We start from the raw sequence: 20,541 nt of genomic DNA, 5'->3' as shown, positions 1-20,541 counted from the left end.
CTGCTGTTTACAAACAGGGAAGGACTGGTGGGTGATGTGGTTGGAGGATGTCTTGGGCATAGTGATCCTGAGATGTTATTGGAGAAGTAAGGAAGGGGGTCAGCAGAACCACTGCCTCGGACTTTCAGTGGGCTGACTTTGGCCTCTTTAGGAGCCGGGTTGACAGAGTCCCCTGGGAGACAGTCCTGAAGGGCCAAGGGGTCCAGGAAGGCTGGACATTCTTCAAGAAGGACATCTTAAAAGCGCAGGAGCAGGCTGTTCCCGTGTGATGAAAGATGAGCTGGCAGGGGAGAAGACCAGCCTGGTTGAACAGAGAGCTTTGGCAGGAACTCGGGGAAAAAAGGAGAGTTTACTAGCTTTGGAAGAAGGGGCAGACAGCTCTAGAGGACTACAGGGATGTCACGAGGTTATCCAGGGCAAGGTTTAGAGAGAGGCAAAAGCCCAGCCAGAACTCAGGCTGACCACTGCTGTAAAAGATACAAAAAAAAATGTTTTTATGGATACGTTAGAAACAAAAAGAGGGCCAAGGATAATCTGCATCCTTTATTTGATACAGTGGGGAACATTGCCATAAAGGATGAGGAAAAGGCTGAGGTACTCAATGCTTTCTTTGCCTCAGTCTTCAATCGCAAGACGAGCTTCCTTCTGGGTACTCAGCCCCCTGAGCTGGAAGACAGGGACGAGGAGCAGAATGCAGTCCCCACAGTCCAGGAGGCAACGGTCAGTGACCTGCTGCTCCACTTGGACACACACAGGTCTGTGGGGCTGGATGGGATCCACCCAAGGGAACTGAGGGAGCTGGTGGCCAAGCCACTGTCCATCATCCATCAACAGTCCTGGCAAGCTGGAGAGGTCCCAGAAGACTGGAGGTTAGCTGTGTGATGCCCTTCTACAAGAAGGGCAGGAAGGTGGATCTGGGGAGCTTACAGGCCTGTCAGCCTGACCTCGGTGCCAGGGAAGGTTATGGAGCAGATCATCCCCAGTGCCATCACGTGGCACGTGCAGGATAACCGGGGGATCAGGCCCAGCCAGGGTGCGTTTATGAAAGCCCAGTCCTGCTTGACAATCCCAATCTCCTTGTACAACAAGATGACCCATTTATTGGATGAGGGAAAGACTGTGGATGTTGTCTCTCTGGACTTTGGCACCGTCTCCTGCAGAAACTGGCTGCTCACGGCTTGGACGGGTGTGCTCTGCACTGGGTTACAAGCTGGCTGGGTGGCTGGGCCCAAGGAGTGGTGGTGGATGGAGTTACATCCAGCTGGTGGCCGGTCACAAGTGCTGTTCCCCAGGGCTCAGTGTTGGGGCCAGTCCTGTTTAATGTCTTTATTGATGATCTGGACAAGGGGATTGAGTGCACCCTCAGTAAGTTTACAGGTGACAACAATCTGGGGTGGAGTGTTGATGCTGGTTGATGGCCGGCTGAACGTGAGCCAGCGGTGTGCCCGGGTGGCCAGGAGGGCCAGCAGCACCCTGGCTTGTGTCAGACACAGTGTGGCCAGCAGGACCAGGGCAGTGACCGTCCCCCTGTACTGGGCACCGGTGAGGCCGCACCTGGAATCCTGTGTTCAGCTTTGGGCCCCTCACTGCAAGGGGGACTTGGAGGGGCTGGAGCGTGTCCAGAGACGGGCAGCGGGGCTGGGGAAGGGTCTGGAGCACAAGTCTGATGAGGAGCGGCTGAGGGGCTGGGGTGTTTAGCCTGGAGAGGAGCCAGCTCAGGGGGGACCTTATCGCTCTCTACAGCTGCCTGAAAGGAGGCTGTGGGCAGGTGGGGGTCGGTCACTTCTCCCAGGTAACAAGTGACAGGACAAGAGGGAATGGCCTCAGGTTGTGGCAGGGGAGGTTCAGATCGGATATGAGGAAAAATTTCTTCACCAAATGGGTGGTCAAGCATTGGATGAGGCTGCCCAGGGGGGTGGTGGAATCACCATCCCTGGAGGTGTTCAAAAAACATGTGATATGGACTTGGCAGTCCTGGGTTAGTGGTTGGACTTGATGATGTCAGAGGTCTTTTCACCCTAAATGATTCTGATTCTTGTTTCTCTTGATTGTGTAGGCCCTGACGCCTCAGGCTGTTCAGCATGAACAGTTATGGGCCAATTAATGTAAATAATGGGGCCGTGTAATAAGAAACAGAATCACAGAATGGCTGAAGTTGAGAAGGGACTTCTGGAGATTGCCCAAGGCCGTGTCCGGATAGCTTCTGAATATCTCCAGGATAGAGACTCCACAGCCTCCGTGGACAACCTGTGCCAGTGCTGGGTCACCCTTACAGTAACAAAGTGTCTCCTGATGTTCAGATAGCTCCTCCTGTGTTTCAGTTTGTGCCTATTGCCTCTGGCCCTGCTTTCCATCTGGGTGGCCACCAAGATATAGTGACGCGTGGGCTCGTTCATCCCCAGGTGCAGGACTTCACACTTCCTTGCTCCAGATTTCCCCCTGGTCTCTGGGACCTGGGATTCCTGAAGACCATTCTTGCTAGTAAAGGCTGAGGCAAAAGTGGCATTCAGTTTCTCAGCCTTTTCCATGCCCTGTGTAACCAGATCCTCATCTCATTGAGCAATGGACCCACATTTTCCCTAAATTTTCTTTAGTTACCTGTGTATTTACAGAAGCATTTCTTGTTGTCTTTGACATCCCTTGCCAGATTCAATTCCAGTTGGGCTTTATCTTTCCTAACCTCACCTAAATCCCACTCAAACAAAGGATGCATTATGAAAACCTTAGTTTACTCTCTTATTTGCATGTGTCATAAACAAGGTAGCAGATACACCTTTTAGAATAGAAGGATGTGTTTCTAGTTTGAAAATCCAAAGCTCATATAATGTCACTTGTAATTAAATTGCAGATCAGTATCTGTCTTTTCATTATAATGAACAGAATTCAGAGTTCATTATTCATTCTGCACTTTTCATTGTTCAAAGTAACTACTACTTTGGGACGTTACATTAATGTCATATTAATAAAATGTCCAAAGGAAAGTTGTGTGGATTCTGTGGTGTTTGTAGTGGAATTTCTCCTACTTTCCACTGTATCTATTAGTTTCATTGGGTTTTACTGTGATTCTTTCTTGTTTTGCTTGACATACCGAAGGGGAATTTGCTAATGACTATTTGCCATCTGTGTCAGGAGTCTCCTGTGAAGGATACAGCATCTTGATAATGATGGTCTTTACTAGGAAAGAAGGGTGCTGAAAGCGCACAGTCTGTAGTGAGCAAATGGGGAAATGGAATATTTGGTTCTGCTCTCATCTGTGTCATAGGCTTTTTTCTCTTTTAGCATGTCTGCAGTATTAAAGGTCTTAGGCAGTTGTCTTTGGGAAAACAGGCCTGTTTTGGTAAGGAAAAGGATAGAAAAATTCTGTTCATTTATTTTGAAGGAACCATTAAAAAATGAAATACTTGTGGGATATAAAATTATTTGTATCTTTTAAAGAATAATTAATTTGGTTTCAATTTGTAGAATCACTTTTACTGTTATTTTAAAGCATGCCTAAAATTTACTTGTTTTACTTACCTTAGGAGCAGGAGAGTCATCTTCTGTATGTGAAATTCCAGTAACACAAACTGGTTCTACAACAAATACTTTGGCACAGATCCAGCCACCAGCACCAATGCCAAGGAAATCACAAATAGTAAGTAGACAATCTAGGTTTCTGTCAGACACGGTGTTGATATAATAGTGTATCCTGTTATGGAGAAAGTGTGAGAGTCATGAAAAATAAAAAACCCGTATCCTGTGTTAAATATGTGCATGACTGTGCTAATTATTTATGAAAACTGTGCTTTTCTTGCATTTGCTATATGATAGTATGCAATTTTAAATTTAAAAAAAAGCCACCAACAAAACCCAAAGAGAAAGCAAAGAAAAGATGGCTCTTTACTTGTTGTCCAAATGTGACCAACACAATGTACAGAATGTATGGTATAACTTGCTGAAGGTATGTAAGCTTCATAAGTTAGTTACTTGTAGGTGAGCTTGGTGAGTGAGTCACTTGTAGATCATACGTAGCTTCATTCTTAACCTTCAGTGAAGTAAGTAATAAGGGAGCTTTTGTGCTTACTTTTGTAATATAAGTTAGCAGAGTTGTTCGCATCAATAGATCAAATGGTTTCAGACAAGACTAGTAGGAGTCAAGCTCAGAACAAAATAAACTGGTTCTTTGTGCGGTTCATTCTCTTTGCATCTCTTTGTCTTTCATTCATTGGGTGACAGGAGAGAAATCTCTTAGTGAGTACACAGAAACCGCATCTGACTTGAGACATCCCCAGCTGGAAGGTGGCTGAAGGGGAAGGCTGCAAGTATTGTATGTTCTTCTTCTGCACCCTCCCCCAGCCTTACAGTGACTGTTAGAAGAGAGATGCTGGATTTAGATGGTCTCTTGATACAACTGTGTGGCCTTCTTTTATTTATAATCTAGGACCATGAATGGTAACACACATGTTAGTGTCAATACCTGTATTCTTACACTGGCGTAGGTAAAGGGATGCATTTCCATATGTCAGGTGAGCTGTACATTATGTGTAGTTCAGCTAGATCTTTGGTCCTTGCTCTCGTTTTATGTTGCTTTCTCGTGTGATAGACATAAAACATTCATACACGCTTGATCGTAACAGTATTTCTCTGCAGTAAGTAAATCACCATACTTTGTGAGAGTCCATACTTTCTGAGACGCTGTATGTGACTACGTCTGGGCTGTTTCATGCTTTACATTCTGTGCAGGAGTGTGGTTCAGTGGGTGAATAATAAACTGAGAGGTAGGAGATGTGCTGTTCGTGGCTCTGCGACTGTCATATTAATGAGCTGTAACGAGAAGACCTGCCTTCTTCAGTTCTCTGCCTCTCTTCCTTCATCCATTTTCCCTTCTACTGAAATATACATCTACTGAAATAATAGCTCTCCAGGACAGACTTCAGTGTATTTGTGTGCATAGCCTTGCTTGTTTATCTTGAGCATTTAGAACTACTATTAGCTGTTTCTCATATAATAATGCTGAAAAGCCACGGAGGCATCTGGAGTTCATCTTGCATTAGTTGGGAGTATAAAATCTTCTATTTTCTTGCCTCCCCCACTCTTGTTCAATCAAGTTACTGTCTTTCTTGCATCAAAACAACTTCCATGTTTTAGGCTACAAGAAAACAAAACGGTCTGAGTAGTGTAAAATGGAATATCTATCCCTTTTGCTTACGTGCACAGAGGGAACTGCCATATTTATTTTGTGAAGCTGTTGAACTCTTATCACAATTTCTGTTGTGTTTTCTGGGATTCAGGTGTGAGCATTGGCCACATACTCTGAACACATCCGTTGGTTCTGAAATGGCTGTTTACCTGGGTTTCTGTATAAATGAAAGTTGTATTAGTTTCTCTATCTTGTTCACTCCTTTTTAGTTTTATAGGACAAATTGCTTTAGTTATGACGAAATGAGCTATCCTGGCTAGTTTCTAGGGAACAGTCAGTATCTCCACTGTCTAATATTAATTGCACGTAATATGAAGAACAGATCTGACTCTTCAGGTGTCTCTAGGGCTTCAGTAGGGTGAATTTTGTGAGACTGAGAAAATCAGCTGGATGATTTTCTTCTGTCATAGGACAAAGAATTAAGGGAAACCTGGCTTAGGGAGTATGTGCTAGTTAAGGTGCTTTAGCTAAATCAATCTAGCTAAAGCATCTTAGCTGAGATTTAGTCAAGGGCCCCTCAGCTAAAGAGCTTTTAGCTAGATCAGTCTAGCTAAAGTACTTTGGCTAAATCGCTCCATTTAGCCTTATACTCCAGCTTTTTTGCTGAGTCCTTACCCTGCCAGAGGATCCAGAAGCCAGCCCAGGTTTAGGAAATGATTGCACAAGTGCTTTACTTCTGAAGAGTAAAGAAAAAAGAGGTCTAGTTGGACGTGCGCATGTAGCCAGCAGCTTATCTCCTATACAGTGCATTTGCCTAATAGTCTAATTTTCACATGGAAATTCCTGATGCATCTTTTTTTCTTCTATGTATATTTTAGATTTTTGGAACCATATTGTAGATACATGGGAAACTTTCCTGGAAGTTTTTAGTCTTCTGGGAATGGGATCTATTTTCATTTCCTTGCCTTCCAAAAGAACAAGAAATACCTGTAATTACTGTACTTTGAAGTTAGTGGTTATATCACTGTTGTACTGGTGTGAAGCTTTTCCTTTTTGACCTAAAAGGTGGCTGTGGTTCAAACTGTAACTTGACTGAGATGGAGCATCTGGCAAAATTGCCTTGATGCCGTGCAAGGCTGCCAGCTCACAAGGGTGTGCCCAACAGCTGGAGCCTAAAGTTATGCCTGGTCTGGGCAGGGCCAGTTTTTTATATTGAAATGCAAATGGATAGTTACAGAGGAGCATAACATCATGCTACCTCTTCTCCTTCCCCATACACATCCTCCTTTTTCTGCATGGCGCTCAGCTCTAACAAAATTGCACGTTAAGAAGCTGTTGGGTAGTACTGTCCTCAGCAGAGCATTTTGCTGGTAGGAAGAAGCAGACTTGTGAGTGGACTCTCTTCCCTCCTTACAAGCTTCCTGCTCCATGGCTGACCTGACTAGAGGCTGGGACTGGTGCCTGGGAGTCTCCAGGATGGTGATGAGACCTTCTTTTCCTTATCCCATCTGGAGCCTCTGTCCCATACACCCATTGCATTAACAGTTGTTTCTGGATCTAAATGGCACTTAACAGCTCTGCTCTCACATCTTAGGGTAGAAAGGAGAGATTTTTGCTGGCTGTGGCTGGGGCAACGAGGGGAAAAGGGTGGACTCATGGTAGGAACTTATGCCCTGCCTCCAGGTCCTGTGCCTCTTCACTCCTTGCATGGAAAGACTAGGTAGGTAGCATTATTGTCAGTCAGCAATAGAGAATGAGGAGGCTGAAAACAAAAGTAGCAGAAGGCTTGGGTTGCACCGAGAGGGGTATGAGATTAGGACAGTGGATACTGTGATAGCAGAGCAAAACAATTTCAGCATCACTTCAAACAGAACCCAACTAGGATTGGAGTCCCACTGCAATATTGGAGTATTGCAACTTCTTATTAAACTTACGTATTAGAAGAGTTGCCAAACCACACTCCTGTAGCTTGCAGTCCTCAAAGCACTACAGAGAGGCAGAGGATGTTTCGGAGGGTTTGTACACTGCTGAAATGGGTTTAGCAAATTAAGAAGGGGCATACTGGCAGGTGGCTCAAGCCTCTTTCTGATAATGCTGGTGCTGTTACACTTGCTGTGTAGCACTTGAACTTGATCAGCCTGCCTCCTGCATGAAATCATTCTCACTGCTGTGATACACAGCTCTGAGGACAGGTTTGGATGAGTCACAGTGGAAGATTGCTAAGGGGAACCTGGCCCCTGTTGGAGGTGCCGTTGGTTCCAAAAGGCTTTGGGTGCTGCCAAATTCAGCCTGAAGCATGAGCACCCAGCGTAAAAGATACAGCTGAACTCTAACCTATGAAAAGTAGCAGTTTGAAGCAGTTCTGAAGCTTCCTATAGACCAGCTCTAAGTCTCTTCTGTCTCTTCTCTGCTATATTGCTTTTTACATTTACATATTTTTATATTTCAGTCAAAAACTAAACCCAAGAGAGTAAAAGCAATTTACAACTGTGTAGCAGATAACCCAGATGAGCTTACGTTTTCGGAGGGAGATATTATCGTGGTTGATGGTGAAGAAGATCAGGAGTGGTGGGTGAGTGTTTTGCATTTTCTATCAACACACTTGGAAAGAAATGAAATCTAGAGGTTGACACTGACTTCAGAAGGTCCCCTGCTGTTTTTCCAAATAACAAGAAAAGTTTCATCTCATGGGAACCTGATTCCAGACATTTCATTTGCTCAAAAAAAATCAAACCAGACAAATTTTCAGCTTTTCTCATTCAGAAAAAACCAAACCTGATTAGTGAGGTTCACAATACACAGGGGACATGGTCTGTGTGATTCAGGAAATTCTTGGGGTGAGGTGTCAGTGAATTAAGAATCTGCTACTGTTCCAGATGCTGGGTGGTGGGCCTCAGAAGACAGCTTTGTATTGTCCTAACTCATCAGCTGACTGAGAGGGAGAAATGGTCTATTTGAGCTGGGAAACCATCTCAACTATTTACATCCCAGGTTCTCATCAGCTACAAAGTCTTGGGAAATTGTTACACATGAAAATACTTGCATTACTCTGTTAGCTAACAAAGAATAGAACTTCAAATTGCATCTAAGTTGACAATAATGCTGCAGAAACACAAATAGATGCATGTAAAACCCAAAACTGTTGAAGCTTCATCTATCCTTTTACCTTTCGGTGATTGGTAAGTGGGGGAAAAAGAAGCAACTTAACAGAGGCAGAACATGGGCTGTGAGGCATTACAGAATGCGCTGAAATGGTGCAGCAGTATACTGCATTAAGAGGTGTTACTTTCAAAGAACTGGATAATACATTTGAATTTAGAAAAAAAAAAAGACACGTCTACAGCTGAAAAATGAGTGCACCCAGTAGGACTGAATTTTCCTCTTCACAAAAGAAAAACACCACTACTGCAAAAAATATGTAGGGAGAGGCTTGCATGTTATAGGCAGGAAGGTGACTGGTATTCATTTTGGTGTGACTGAAATAGCGTTTTGAAATTAACTTGAAAAATATCTGGACTCTTTCAGATTGGTCATATTGATGGAGATCCCAGTCGGAAAGGAGCTTTCCCTGTATCATTTGTGCACTTTATTGTTGACTAAATTGCTACTGATAAGTGGAGACATTTCTCATTTCCAGCGGTCACAGAAATATGTTTTGCTCTATTTCATTTCATCTACCTATCTGCAGATGCCTTGCCAGAGCACTGCCCAAGTCCTAGGTACTGTAGCTTACTTTTTTATTGCCATCATTCTGATTTTGGGACTTCTAAAACTTTTTCTATGTGAAAACTTCTTGTGAGCAGTTTACACTTTAAAGAAAACAATTCTTCCTGTATTTTTCAAGGTGAACTGAAAAGCTTTAACAATCAAAATCCATCTAAGTGTGTGAACATCACAACATTATGACTGTTCTTTTCAATCAATTCACTGTAATTTTACTCTCCCTTCTGTAACATGACAGTACCACAGTTCAGTGTTGCTTCCCCAGTCAAAGAAATCGTGTGCATCTAACAGGGCAGTGAGTTTATCCAACACTCAGTGCCATTTGAAGTGTTGGAACCAAAACACGCGAGCTGCTGCATAGTTCTAAAAGGACTTCAGCATCTTGCCACACTGGCTGTCATCCAGGATGTCAACAATTGTAGAAGAAACTTTTAATCGGGTGTCTTTGGCCAGGTAAAAGCAAAAAAGTATTTCAGTTTACCACAAGAGAAACTTCTTTCTTTCAGAACGGATGTAGATATTTGCGTAAAGTTATCTGAAATCTGTGTTAGTCGTTGAACTTCCTAGTTCTAATTTTGTGAGCTTGAGACTGTTTCATTTTTCTATGCTGCACGTGTGTAGAACCTGTTTTTTGAATGTTCTTTATGTACGTTACATCCATTTCGGTCATTTAATGTGACTACTGCTGGCTAACTAAACTATGGCAATATTAACGAGTTACTACATTAACTCAAGGATATGAAAACTGCACTTCCTGAAATGTACTCAACTATGATGATGGATTGCAGAGCATTTCTTACACTTGTCTCATTATAGTGATTAGACTTTGTTTTTAAATTCTTGAATTTTCTTAAATCATCCAGCAATGTGTTCACAGAGAGAACATATTTGGTGGAACACTTAAGATAATTATCCTTGGTCAATAGGGTATCAGACACCTCACAAGTACGCTACGTTATGTTCCGTTTTATAAAGTTTGTGTGCCACTACCTTGCAAACAATGATAGTTTGCTCACTCACTCTGTATTTATATAATATACCCACATATATGGTAGCTACACTGTTAAATTTGTTTTAATAATTTGTGGAAAAAAAAAAAAAAAAAAAGGCTAGGCCATGGATAGTTCATAGTTGGTTGATGGAATACAAAACACCAACACCAAAATGATGTCATTTTGATGTTTGTATATTGTGAAATTGTACCAGGTTTTGCTTATGCTACAGGAAAACAACTGATGGCATAGAATAAGAAAAACTGATGTCTAGGTCACATTGGCTTTGATCACATTTTGTGAATATTGTATCTCTAGATTTATCAAGAGAACTTTGAATTTCTGACAAATGGTGTTTAAATTGGCCATTTCATACTGAACGGAATGGAAAATGGGCCAGCACCATATATGCTTATGTGGAGAAAAAATCCCGTTGCGTTAGTGCTGGAAGAGCAACACTGATCTTACCTTGTATTGCCTTTCCTACATGGTACAGTTGGTTGACAGCTTCTCGAAAGTGTGGGTACAGCCAAGTCCATGCATAACTTTGATTTCCTAGATGCTGTTGCTGCAGTAATAAATGGGGAACAAACTGGAATGTTTCAAGATATTTTTGTTGCAAGTTGAAGCAAATTAGTCTGTATTTTCAAAGTTCCCGGTAAAACCATAGAGTAATAGTTTAGCACTACAGTTTTATTCACTTACTGATATGTTCAGTTTGCAACACTATTTTGTATGTTTCTATCCCTGATAGAGTCTAGAGAGTAAATGGGCATATTATTTTGCACAGATCTCCTAATGTACAGTATTTTTAACACAGAATCTTATAGTGTATGTAACAACTCGTAAAGTTAAACGATGCAAATTTTCCTTGAGTTCTGCTAGAAGAGGAATACACTTTAAAGTATCACAGCCTTCTTCCCTGGTCACTTAGAAACCAGGAAACTTGTAGAACACAACATAACGGCACTAACAGTGCATACAGCTACAATCTTGAGGACCAATAAAGAGCAGCTAAACAAAATTTACCCCTCGATTTTTCCATGTTTCTCAAAGTTTGCTCCTCTGGCAGAGGGAAAAAGAAATTCTAGAGCCTGTAGATATCTATTTATAATATAAAATTAAGAATTTTAAGTCCAAAATTTTGGCATATTTCATACAACTTTTCAAATCTGATTAAAATAATGATTCAAAAAAACCCTGTTAATAGACAGACTATTAGGTTGCTGTGTTAACTGTTTAAAAAGGAGCAAGTGACACTTAAAATGCAGCTTAGAATGCTATGAGATGTATAATATTCAATTCAGTTGTTTTTATTTTCTTTAGTTGCAGAGCAACTGTACATATTGTATAACCTAAAATCAACTCTTATTTTCAATGTCCTGGATGCAGTGATTTATAATTAGAGCATGATTAATAAATTTTACTCTTGTTAACCAGTCAAATGTCTGGAAAAATAAAACTACTTTTAAAATCACTTTGGCTACGTCTCTTCTGTTACTCTGCATTGCTTAGGCAATATTGTTCCTTTTGACATATAAAGGAGAAATACAAACAAGTACATTTTTTTGCTCAAGTGCTACGTCTTCTGGATTTTTAGTTGAACATAGAAACTGTGTAGACAGCACACCTAAGATGAAATTAGAGGTGTAAATAACCAAACAGCTACCTATTATCGCTTTGCTCTCGTTTTGTTCTAGTATCTAGGCTAAGCAGAAGTGAAGCTTATATTAACAAATTCTTTTTCAGACAAAGAGATAGAAGCAAGTGTCAGTTTTATTTTACATTTCTACAATATTGACATTAATATACAAAACACAATTTAGGAAAAAAATAATGTTAAATATAAAATTTTCTATTATCCTGGAAACCGAAGATGGTATAATTCCTTCAAGTCACGTTTGGGGCATGACAAAGTACCATGTGCAGTGGTGCATGGCTCTTGTTTGCACAGCAAATCTCTTCTAGGTTTGTGTATAGCTACAGCCGGTCTGCGGTATCACAGAGGAGCCCTGTTTTGTCCCTATGCAGAGGCCTCTTGTACTGCACTGTCACGTGCTGCTGAGGAAAATCAGGACTTCTCTGACATTAAAACTGAATCAAAGGCTGTAGATAACACTTTGCAAATAGCTTGTGCTTGTTCCTAAAAAAAAAAACAAAAAAACACACCCAAACACACATATTAACACTTTCTGAAGAACCTCTAAATGTCTCAAAACTCATTTAAAGCGCAATGTGGCCTTTATCATTCTTTAGGCAGACATGCAAAGTGGAGTAGCACAATGACATCTAATTTGATTTCTGTGGTCTGCGATGACATGTGGGAAGCTGTTTTAAATGAACTCTTTTGAAACAAGTCAGAGTTGTTAGCTTTCATCATAGCATGATACCAGCATTCAGAAAGTCAGTTCATGTGTTCCCCCAGTGCTGCTAAGGGTGTGTGTCTTAAAAGTATCCTGACAATGAATTCTCCTACTCTTAAGAAAGGATCGCTTCCCTTCCTTATAACTATGAATGCATGCTCTGTTACCAGAATTGTTAACTTGATCTGTTCCTGCCCTGTCCGATCTTAAAAGGTTTTTGTCTTTGAAAATACAGAGGGTTGTCCTTAGCAGCTACATCAGCACTCTTGAAATCGCAAAGAGCTTTCTCTGGCGTGTACATTCATTAGCAATTTTAGGGAATGGAAATATTTTTCCTCAAAGCTGATCAAATGCAGTCAGCAGGGTTTTTCTCCCCAGGTTTATGCTCTCTTCCGATTGAGCAATTCCCCTTCTGCCAAAAAGCCTTCACAAGGGCCTTGGGTTTTAGAATCTCCCTTTACAATCAAAATACTGATACCTAAATTAAATACTTTAAACATAAACTCTTACCAAACTATTGCACTGATATACCCAGAGGCTGCATTCTTCAGAGGCTGCATCTGTTGTCTTCAAAGCCAGTAAACTTTTTCCTGCTCCCAGACCATCATCATAGCAGACCATCCGTACAATTAAATAGAGAGCATGCCTATGTAACACATCCTGAAACCATGTGGCAAATAAAAGTTACTCTGGAACACTGCAACAGCTATTTCAGTTTTCCACCTGATTTAATTCTGTCTCCTACAAAAGAATACTTCTTTACCGAGAAGAGTATTCCTTGGCAAAATTACAATTTTTTTAAATGAGAGTGTAGTCAACATTTTAAAAAAATAAGTGTTGGTCTAACACAGTTTTAGCTTTAATTTTTGCTTCTGTTTTAGAATTGCATTCATATATGGACTCTATTCCTGGCCATACTGCAGAAGCACACATCGGGTTCCAACCTGTCCTCACTCGCCCTCTGTGAGTAGGACCGGTGGTACACTGTACCTCTGGCACAGAGGTAACTTAAAACAACTTTCTGCTTTTACAGTATTTTTCTAGACAATCCCCTGCCTTTGTTCCAGGAAGCGTATGCATGAGAAACTGTTCCCCTGTTCCCAGAAGAGGGCATGGACAAGGTTAGTTGCTTTGGGGGTGGGTAGCCATGCGGATATAGCCAGGCCACTTCTGGCCACAGCATGGATCCTGACTCTGGCAGAGATCTAGTCCAGGAGACTTCTCCACACTGCAGTTGCAGGGTTTCAGCACAGTCCCAACAGTTCTGATCTTGGCCATTCCACAAAGGTTGGTTGATGTCATCCAGTGCAAGGTCTGCAGACCTACCCTACACAAAGCCTTTCTTCTCAAGCCATCCTACCCAGCCAATAAGGCTCATCTGGTTTACTCCAGTCATACCACCTCTAGGGTCTTACGGCTTCCATACAGCTCGTTTTCCATGTTCACGGCATCAAACACCTTGTCCCTGCCAGCAGCTGAAGGGTCTAAAGAAATGCCCATTTCGATATAGAAGCTGTAAAAATGGACAGTGAGATTGATCCCTACTATGAAACCATGAAGGGAGAAGCCTCTGTCAGAGCTCCTGAGATCACCTTGCCAAAGAACATCTCCATCACTCGTGAATGAAATGAATGAAAACATTCACTCGACAATCACAATATTCATACCGTCACCATCGTACCATACTGAAGGCAGCTGGAGCTGACACGGAACTTAGTGGATCAACTCTCCAGTCTCTGTATGAAAGATGCCATGATTTTGCTCCAAACTGCTTGTAATTTTTTAGTTACTTGCTTGGAACTTGCTACAGTGCTAATGTGCATGTGGATTACCACTAAAAGAGGGAGGATAGAATTCTGTTAAGTACGCAGTCACTCTGTACAAATTCATTTCCTTCCCTCCTTCCAGTATTTGGCTCTGAGGGGATTTCACATCTGAGAGAGAAATGAGGTGACAGGTGGACAAACTGTGCCATAAGTGTATGTACAGACATATAACGTACAAGCACACACAAATGGAATGTGAAGGCGGGCAAAGACTCTGTGACTTATGTAAATACTTCACCTTTGGTTTCTAACGGTTGCATCCACCGACAATGGAAATGTACCAGTGAATTATATATCTGTACATATTTAGGTCACTAATGAAATAATTTCTCAAACACGGGCTGAAATCCATGAGGAAAACATTTGTATCCTGCAATCCGTTCTCTTTTTGGCATCTGAAATAAATAGCTGCCTATTCACCTGCAAAAACATCTACAAATCACAGAATTGGCCTTTCCCCCAAAGTCATAAAAGACTGAATTCTCTGTATGAACGCAGAGAAAACCTTCCCATCTTGGAGCTCTATGAAAAGTTACGTGGACTAACACACTAAAGGACAAACTAAATGTCCGCCATGACAAAAGATGCAAAAAGCCAGAATTTGGGAAGTAGAATGCAGTGCAATAAAATGCCAGTGCAAGCTAGCTTAATCACAGAAGGCTTTATCAGCTTGTGCATGCTTTCAGCTTAAAGACGGAAGAATGATGGATAAAAGTCTTAAAAATACCTATTTGATCTTTATCAAAGTACAAAGGAATTCAAATAACAGTGTAACCTATGTTCTTAATGAGAATTAACAATTTAGGAAGACAGCAAAAACAGAACCCGAAAGAATTCAAAGTTCGAGTAACAACTACTACACTTCCTCCCAGGCACTGGAAACAAGCGTGGTGTTTTCTGAGGGGACCAAAGGAAACTTTTTGGTTCTCTTCAGAGTATTCAGCTATTGAGCAATGCTATTCACCGTCCTCATACTCGAGGCTTGTACTAACAGGCATTCCTGGGTTGTTGATGGGTCATGACATCATCAAGGCCAAGTATTTATGGTATTTGGGGCCCTGAGGGCCACCAGAAAGAAACCACACGGCTGCAATACAAAGCTACACAAAGGCAACTAGAGGGCCCTGGGGAAGAGACCGGATTATTTATTTTTAGCAAAAAAAGCTACTTGGAAGTGCACTAAAGGAAAATAAACTACTTGTAAGAAACGATGCAAACGAAAAATAGGCTTGGTCAATAAAGCGGCATCATGAGGCTTTAATGCTGCAGCAAACTCACACTCTTGGATTAGGGGTGCAAGGCTGGAACTTTAAAGAGGAATATAACTCAAGTATTACTGAAAAAAAGCCCCATGCTTTGTTTTCTCCTCTCCACAACTGCACAGGAACTGCATTACTAACTCAGGCTGAGGAGCGGTCTTGGCCACCAGAGTCATGCTGCTCTTCCACATGAGAGGATGGCAGGACAACTACAGAGAGAGAAAGGTGCGCCCAAAGAGCAGAAGGGCTTGCTTGCCTTCTGTCTGGTGCTCTATCTCAAAAGGGATGGATTTTTGTCCTAAGCCAAATCAATCCAACTAGGAAATACAGAGCCCTGAGGAGATAACAACATTAAGCAGTGCTGCTGTGAGAGCTTTTTTTGTCTGTTTCTTTGACTTTTGCTTAAAGCCTGAAGTGACATTTTGGTCAAACAGTTCATCTGTCAGTGAAAAAAATAAAAGCAACTTTCCAACTCTCACCAAAAAGACAGTTTGTTGTGAGTCACTTACATACTGATCAGATGTTGAAACTTTAATGCCGTATTTGGAAACTCCCATAATAAACTCCTCTTCACCTGGAACAAAAGGTAACTTTCCATCTTGCTTTGGAGGGAAACAAACAAAAGCCTTTAGTGCAGACAGAAGAACGTGAACAATGAAGATACATAATAGAAAATGTGTTTATGCCTACAGAATCAGCAACATCACTGACCCGGCTCGTATCTTGCTGCGTGGAGTCTGCCTGCCACACTTGCACTCCTCCCATCTCTTAACATTATGTGAAAAATGTTTAGGGGAAGTTTACACTTGACATGAGGAAGCATTTCTTTACCAAGAGGGTGGTCAATCACTGGCACAGGCTTCCTGGAGAGGTGGTCGATGCCCCAAGCTTGTCACTTTTTAAGGGTCATTTAGACAATGGCCTTAACAACATGCGCTTAACTTTTGATCAGCCCTGAGGTGGTCAGGCAGTTGGACTAGGTGATCGTTGTGGGTCCCTTCCAACTGAAATACTCTGTTGTGTTCTAAATATTACATGATTCCAGAAAGGAACTGATCATCTCAGGGGGAGTTTGGCCCTGTGGACAAATCAGATGGGCTGAGAAATAACGTGTGCCCTGGCATGCTGCGCTGACCCTGGGTGATCTATGTTCCACACTGGCAGCAATTTTGTTATGTAAAAAGAGTTTTAGTGTATATTCAGGTACTTGAAATGTCAAGTTGCTGTAAGATAAACAGACATTCTGTGCTTTTGAAGATACAGACAATCACCTACATAATGAGAACAACCAGTTACGGCTTTCAGCACAAAAGTAAGTACAGGTAACCACACTTTGGCAAGGACGACCCAAATATTACTCAAGTTTTTTGGTCATGGGTTCATAAGTGATTGTAAGCAGAAATTTGACATTTTCCTCTATGGGAAAACTTCTACAGTACTGAGGAAATCTGGAGGAGGTATTATTTCCTGGATAGTAATTCTAACAGCACTGAAGACAATACAACAACTTTCAAGACAATATAACAACTTTCAAGTGGGCTACTTATACAGTAATGACTCACGAGAAGTGCCTTCGCCCTGAGCCTGCTTCTTCAAAACTGCTTTTTGGGTGCACCTTCTCCAGTTACTCAGTAGGATGGAATTGTGTGACAGCTTTTGAGATTCATAACAATGTTTTTTAAAGTAAGCTACTTCATTCTAGTAAGTCTAAAATTTACATAAAAAGATGTCAGATCACATGATAATACGAAAGAAATACGCCTAAAAGCTTAGTGTTCTGATGTTGTTGGTATTGTCTTTTGTAACCCACTTACCTGTGCAACATCTATGTAATTTATCAAGTCCAATGGCCCTTCAAGACTTTTGCTCTCATTATGTTTCAATTTTTCAATGGCACCAACATATTTAACTCTGAATTCTGCACACGTATCAGAATTACTATTGCTTTGTCCTGCAACAAAATAAAACAAAGCAATTCTGAAGAATTCCAGAACAGTAACACTATTCTAATTGGTGCCAATGGAACTAACATTAAATTGCGTAATTTTTGCTGACTTTCATCAAACACTAAACTTTACCACAGTATATTAAATCATCTCCTTAATGAACTGTCCTGGGTCGATTCACAACAGTCCTTGGAAAAGGCAACAGTTTCATATGAATCTGTGATACAGTGTTGTTTATACTAATTCACATTTTTAGTTGACAACCTTGAATCAGCTGGTTCTCCTTTTCTATATAGATTTGTTTTAAATGAACTATTTGGTCCAACAGTGACACACTGTGATCTAGTGAGCAAGAACAGGTGAAATCAAATCTTATTTCCATTATTTCAGGGCAAATGTAAAAGCAAGAAACATAGCTTCCAAAAAGTTACACCAGATTTATGCCGTGACTGGTACTGCAACTAAGTTTTTCTTACTCAGACACTTTACTTTGAAAACAGTGACATAATCCTAGATGAATCATTATTAATGTTTTAGAAGCCTAGAGCTATGCATACATTAGTCAACAGGCTACCTACAGAGTCACTCACAATTATTAAAAATACATATTTTAACCCTTTCCATTCTCTGCTTTTTCATATGAACACACATAAAGTTAATCCTGCTCCACAAGTATCTGCTCAAACTGCGATTACATACCTGAACTTTTCGTGGAGTCTGTATCTAGACTAGCCACAGTACTAGACCTGGAAAGTCCCCCAAGACTGGAATCTACAGACTACAAAAAATAAATAAAAAATTAAAAATCGGGATCATCAGAAAGTTACTGAGAACATATTAAAAACTCACTTTTAGATACCCTGCCTCAACTCTTTTTTAAAAAAAAATAAATTAGTGTTTACGTTCTAATTACTTCAGCAGCACTGCAAAATGAGGAGAAAAAAAACAACAACACCTATTTCTTTCCTGAAGTTATCTTTCTGCCTCAGTGTAGATTAGATTGATACAAAAACAGCAGGAACCCTTGAGAAGTCCACAAATATTCTGAAAGAAGGAGGAAATAAAAGAAAAAGAGAAAATGAACCTTAAGGTTATGTCCAGACTTTTCTGGTACTGCATCTTAACTTGAAGAAATTGACAACTACATGCTTGTCACCAATGCTTGGAATAGCATAGCAGTGCAAGGGAAGTGAAACGGCACCTTGGAAAATCCAGAATATTCAAATGATCATTCCAAAACCTATCAGACAAAATGGACACATTATTCAAAATGAAGAATACTTTTTAGAGATCCTGAGTAACCAACTAGTATTGAAGAATAAACTAATTCTTGGTACCTAGCACCAGGCATCTTCTTAACGACAGTATTTAGCACTACAGAACAAACGTACTACTTTTTCCTCCAAACCTCACTCACTATGTGCTGCCATAAACTCTTGTGGGCTTCACTGTGGAAGCAATCGAGCAGTCATCTCAGAATGCAAGGGCTTTACAACGAGTAGGGGGGGTTTAACTCTCATAAGACAATCTGAGGAACAGCAGAAGTAGAAAGTTGTCCTTGTGGAACATGGCATTTTATATCCTATATAGGAAACATACCCTACCATCAGTGCAAGCGAACCACTGAACTGTCAGCTTGGTACAAACAAAAGTGCTTCCATAAACAGAGTATATACTAAATTCAGCTTACCTTGCTTTTAGTACTGATTTCACTGCTTTGTGAGCTGCTGCTGCTGTGTCGTTTTTTTCCTTTTCTAAACATTTTTTCATAATTGGATCAAGGAAGATCTTCTAGGTAGGAAAAATAAAAATTAATGCTTGTCATACCATCAAGGGAAGGAGTTCCTGGCAAACAACAGAGTAACTGTGGACAAAACCTGGAAATTTATAAAGGATTTGAGAACCGAAGTAGCAATGTTCCTCTGGTGCGCTCTGTGTGTGACTGTGGCAAGTCCCTCAACCTCTCTGCTAAAACTTCCCTGTCCTCTGATTAATCAAAAAAATGCTGCTACCGACTTTACAGACTATTGCAAAGGTCAGTTTCTATTGATGCAGATTCAGAAACGAGACAAAACTTAAAATGTATAGTATCACTTGAAAGCATTAATGATTTTTAAGTGCCCTGCAAAATGCATCCAATGCAATCCCTGCTCCAAAGATTATGCTCCCATTAAAAAAAACCTACTTCTGAAAAACTACTGACTGTAATACTTCTCTGAGCAGCCATTACTACTTAACATGTTCCTGAAAACTCCAAGCAAGAAGGATGTTATATTTAGTGCCTTAGAACTGATTTACTGGGAGTTCCGAGTGTATTCCAGAAGTATTTTTCCTGTATCTGCTCTACTGCTTTCAGTTGCTTAACATTTGGCTGGCCCGTGTCAAAAAGCAGGAGCACAAAACCCCTATTTCCCAGCTTCACAGAAGAATATTTTAATTACAGGGCTTCAGACATGCTAAGCAGGTGGACGGAAGAGGACAGAGGAGGCAGACAGCCTACTGAAGACAGCCGACACTGCAGAAAAGAATGGAAGATGCATAAGGAGGAGCTTAGATCTGCGATGAAGTGCTGGATTACAGTCCCCAGGCTGCTGCTGCGTTTGTCATTAAGCGAACACTTGGTCTCTGGCAGACCAAAAGCCACCCTTCGCGACAAGCTGTGCTGCCAGGGAGTCGTGGCACCCAGCACCCCACTGAGCTCCTTCCAGCCACCAGCGCGGATCCAGCAGCCCCCCCCTTCGCTGATTCTGCCTGCCGTCTCTGAGGAAGGCACAACTCAGCAGATAGTAATTCACGAGCTTTCCCAACGCGGTAGATGGTTAGGGAGCTCCTGCAGCTCCATAGCGCGTTCCCTGCGGTGCGCCCCTCCCCCCGCGGCCGCGGGAAGCGCCGGGTCCTGCCCGAGGCCGGGTGCTGCGGCGGGACGGGCGCGGAGAAGCCAGGAAGGGCGGCCCCGCGCGTGGCTTTCCCTCCCGTTCCTCCCTCCAGCCCCAGACGATAACCTGATCGACGGCAACGACGGCAACGCCGCTTCCCACGGAGAGGCGAGAGGCGGGGCCCCGGCGGGAACGCGGCTCCGCCAGGGCGGGCAGCGCCCAGCGCCGGTTTGGCCGCCGCAGCCGCGGGCCGAGCGCTCCTCTGCGGCACCCCCCCGCCTCCCGGGGACGCTCCGCCTCGGCTCCTTCCACCCGGCGCCGCTGCCGCGGCCTCCCCCGCCTCCCCGGCAGCCCGCACCCGCTGCGCGCCCCCAGCCGACCGGCCCCTCACCTCAGCCCGCCGCGCGCCCACCCTTCCGCTTCCGGGTCGCGGCGCA

The 20,541-nt window shown here is 42.2% G+C and overlaps 2 protein-coding genes across 15 annotated transcripts in view; one reads left to right on the top strand and one right to left on the bottom strand.

The window, feature by feature from the left end:
- Positions 1-11,311, top strand: part of ASAP2 (ArfGAP with SH3 domain, ankyrin repeat and PH domain 2) — a 96,923-nt gene extending 85,612 nt beyond the window's left edge. For all 4 annotated transcript variants that reach the window (XM_037392419.1, XM_037392418.1, XM_037392415.1 and 1 more), the window contains 3 exons: positions 3,522-3,634; positions 7,569-7,691; positions 8,645-11,311. In XM_037392419.1, the coding sequence (XP_037248316.1) occupies positions 3,522-3,634; positions 7,569-7,691; positions 8,645-8,719 (311 nt within the window). In that variant the 3' untranslated portion in view covers positions 8,720-11,311. The remainder of the gene's footprint in view (positions 1-3,521; positions 3,635-7,568; positions 7,692-8,644) is intronic.
- A 281-nt stretch (positions 11,312-11,592) lies between these two features.
- ITGB1BP1 (integrin subunit beta 1 binding protein 1) lies at positions 11,593-20,535 on the bottom strand. 11 transcript variants are annotated; one of them, XM_037392424.1, is made up of 7 exons: positions 20,496-20,535; positions 18,919-19,019; positions 17,928-18,006; positions 17,097-17,233; positions 15,792-15,884; positions 12,708-12,857; positions 11,593-11,977 (listed from the first exon to the last, which is right to left on the bottom strand). In XM_037392424.1, exons 2-7 carry the CDS (start codon positions 18,988-18,990, stop codon positions 11,906-11,908), a joined length of 603 nt encoding a protein of 200 aa, XP_037248321.1. In that variant the 5' UTR covers positions 18,991-19,019; positions 20,496-20,535; the 3' UTR covers positions 11,593-11,905. The 11 variants fall into 11 exon arrangements, with proteins under 11 accessions (XP_037248321.1, XP_037248323.1, XP_037248319.1 ...); XM_037392426.1 differs by having other exon boundaries at positions 18,919-19,016; positions 20,496-20,518; XM_037392422.1 differs by lacking the exon at positions 20,496-20,535 and adding an exon at positions 20,231-20,475.
- Positions 20,536-20,541: the final 6 nt, after the last annotated feature.

Source organism: Falco rusticolus, chromosome 6 (genome assembly GCF_015220075.1).
Source record: "Falco rusticolus isolate bFalRus1 chromosome 6, bFalRus1.pri, whole genome shotgun sequence".
NCBI lineage: Eukaryota > Metazoa > Chordata > Aves > Falconiformes > Falconidae > Falco > Falco rusticolus.
Note: the sequence above shows the minus strand (reverse complement) of the source record. Positions and strands in the feature narration are given on the sequence as shown.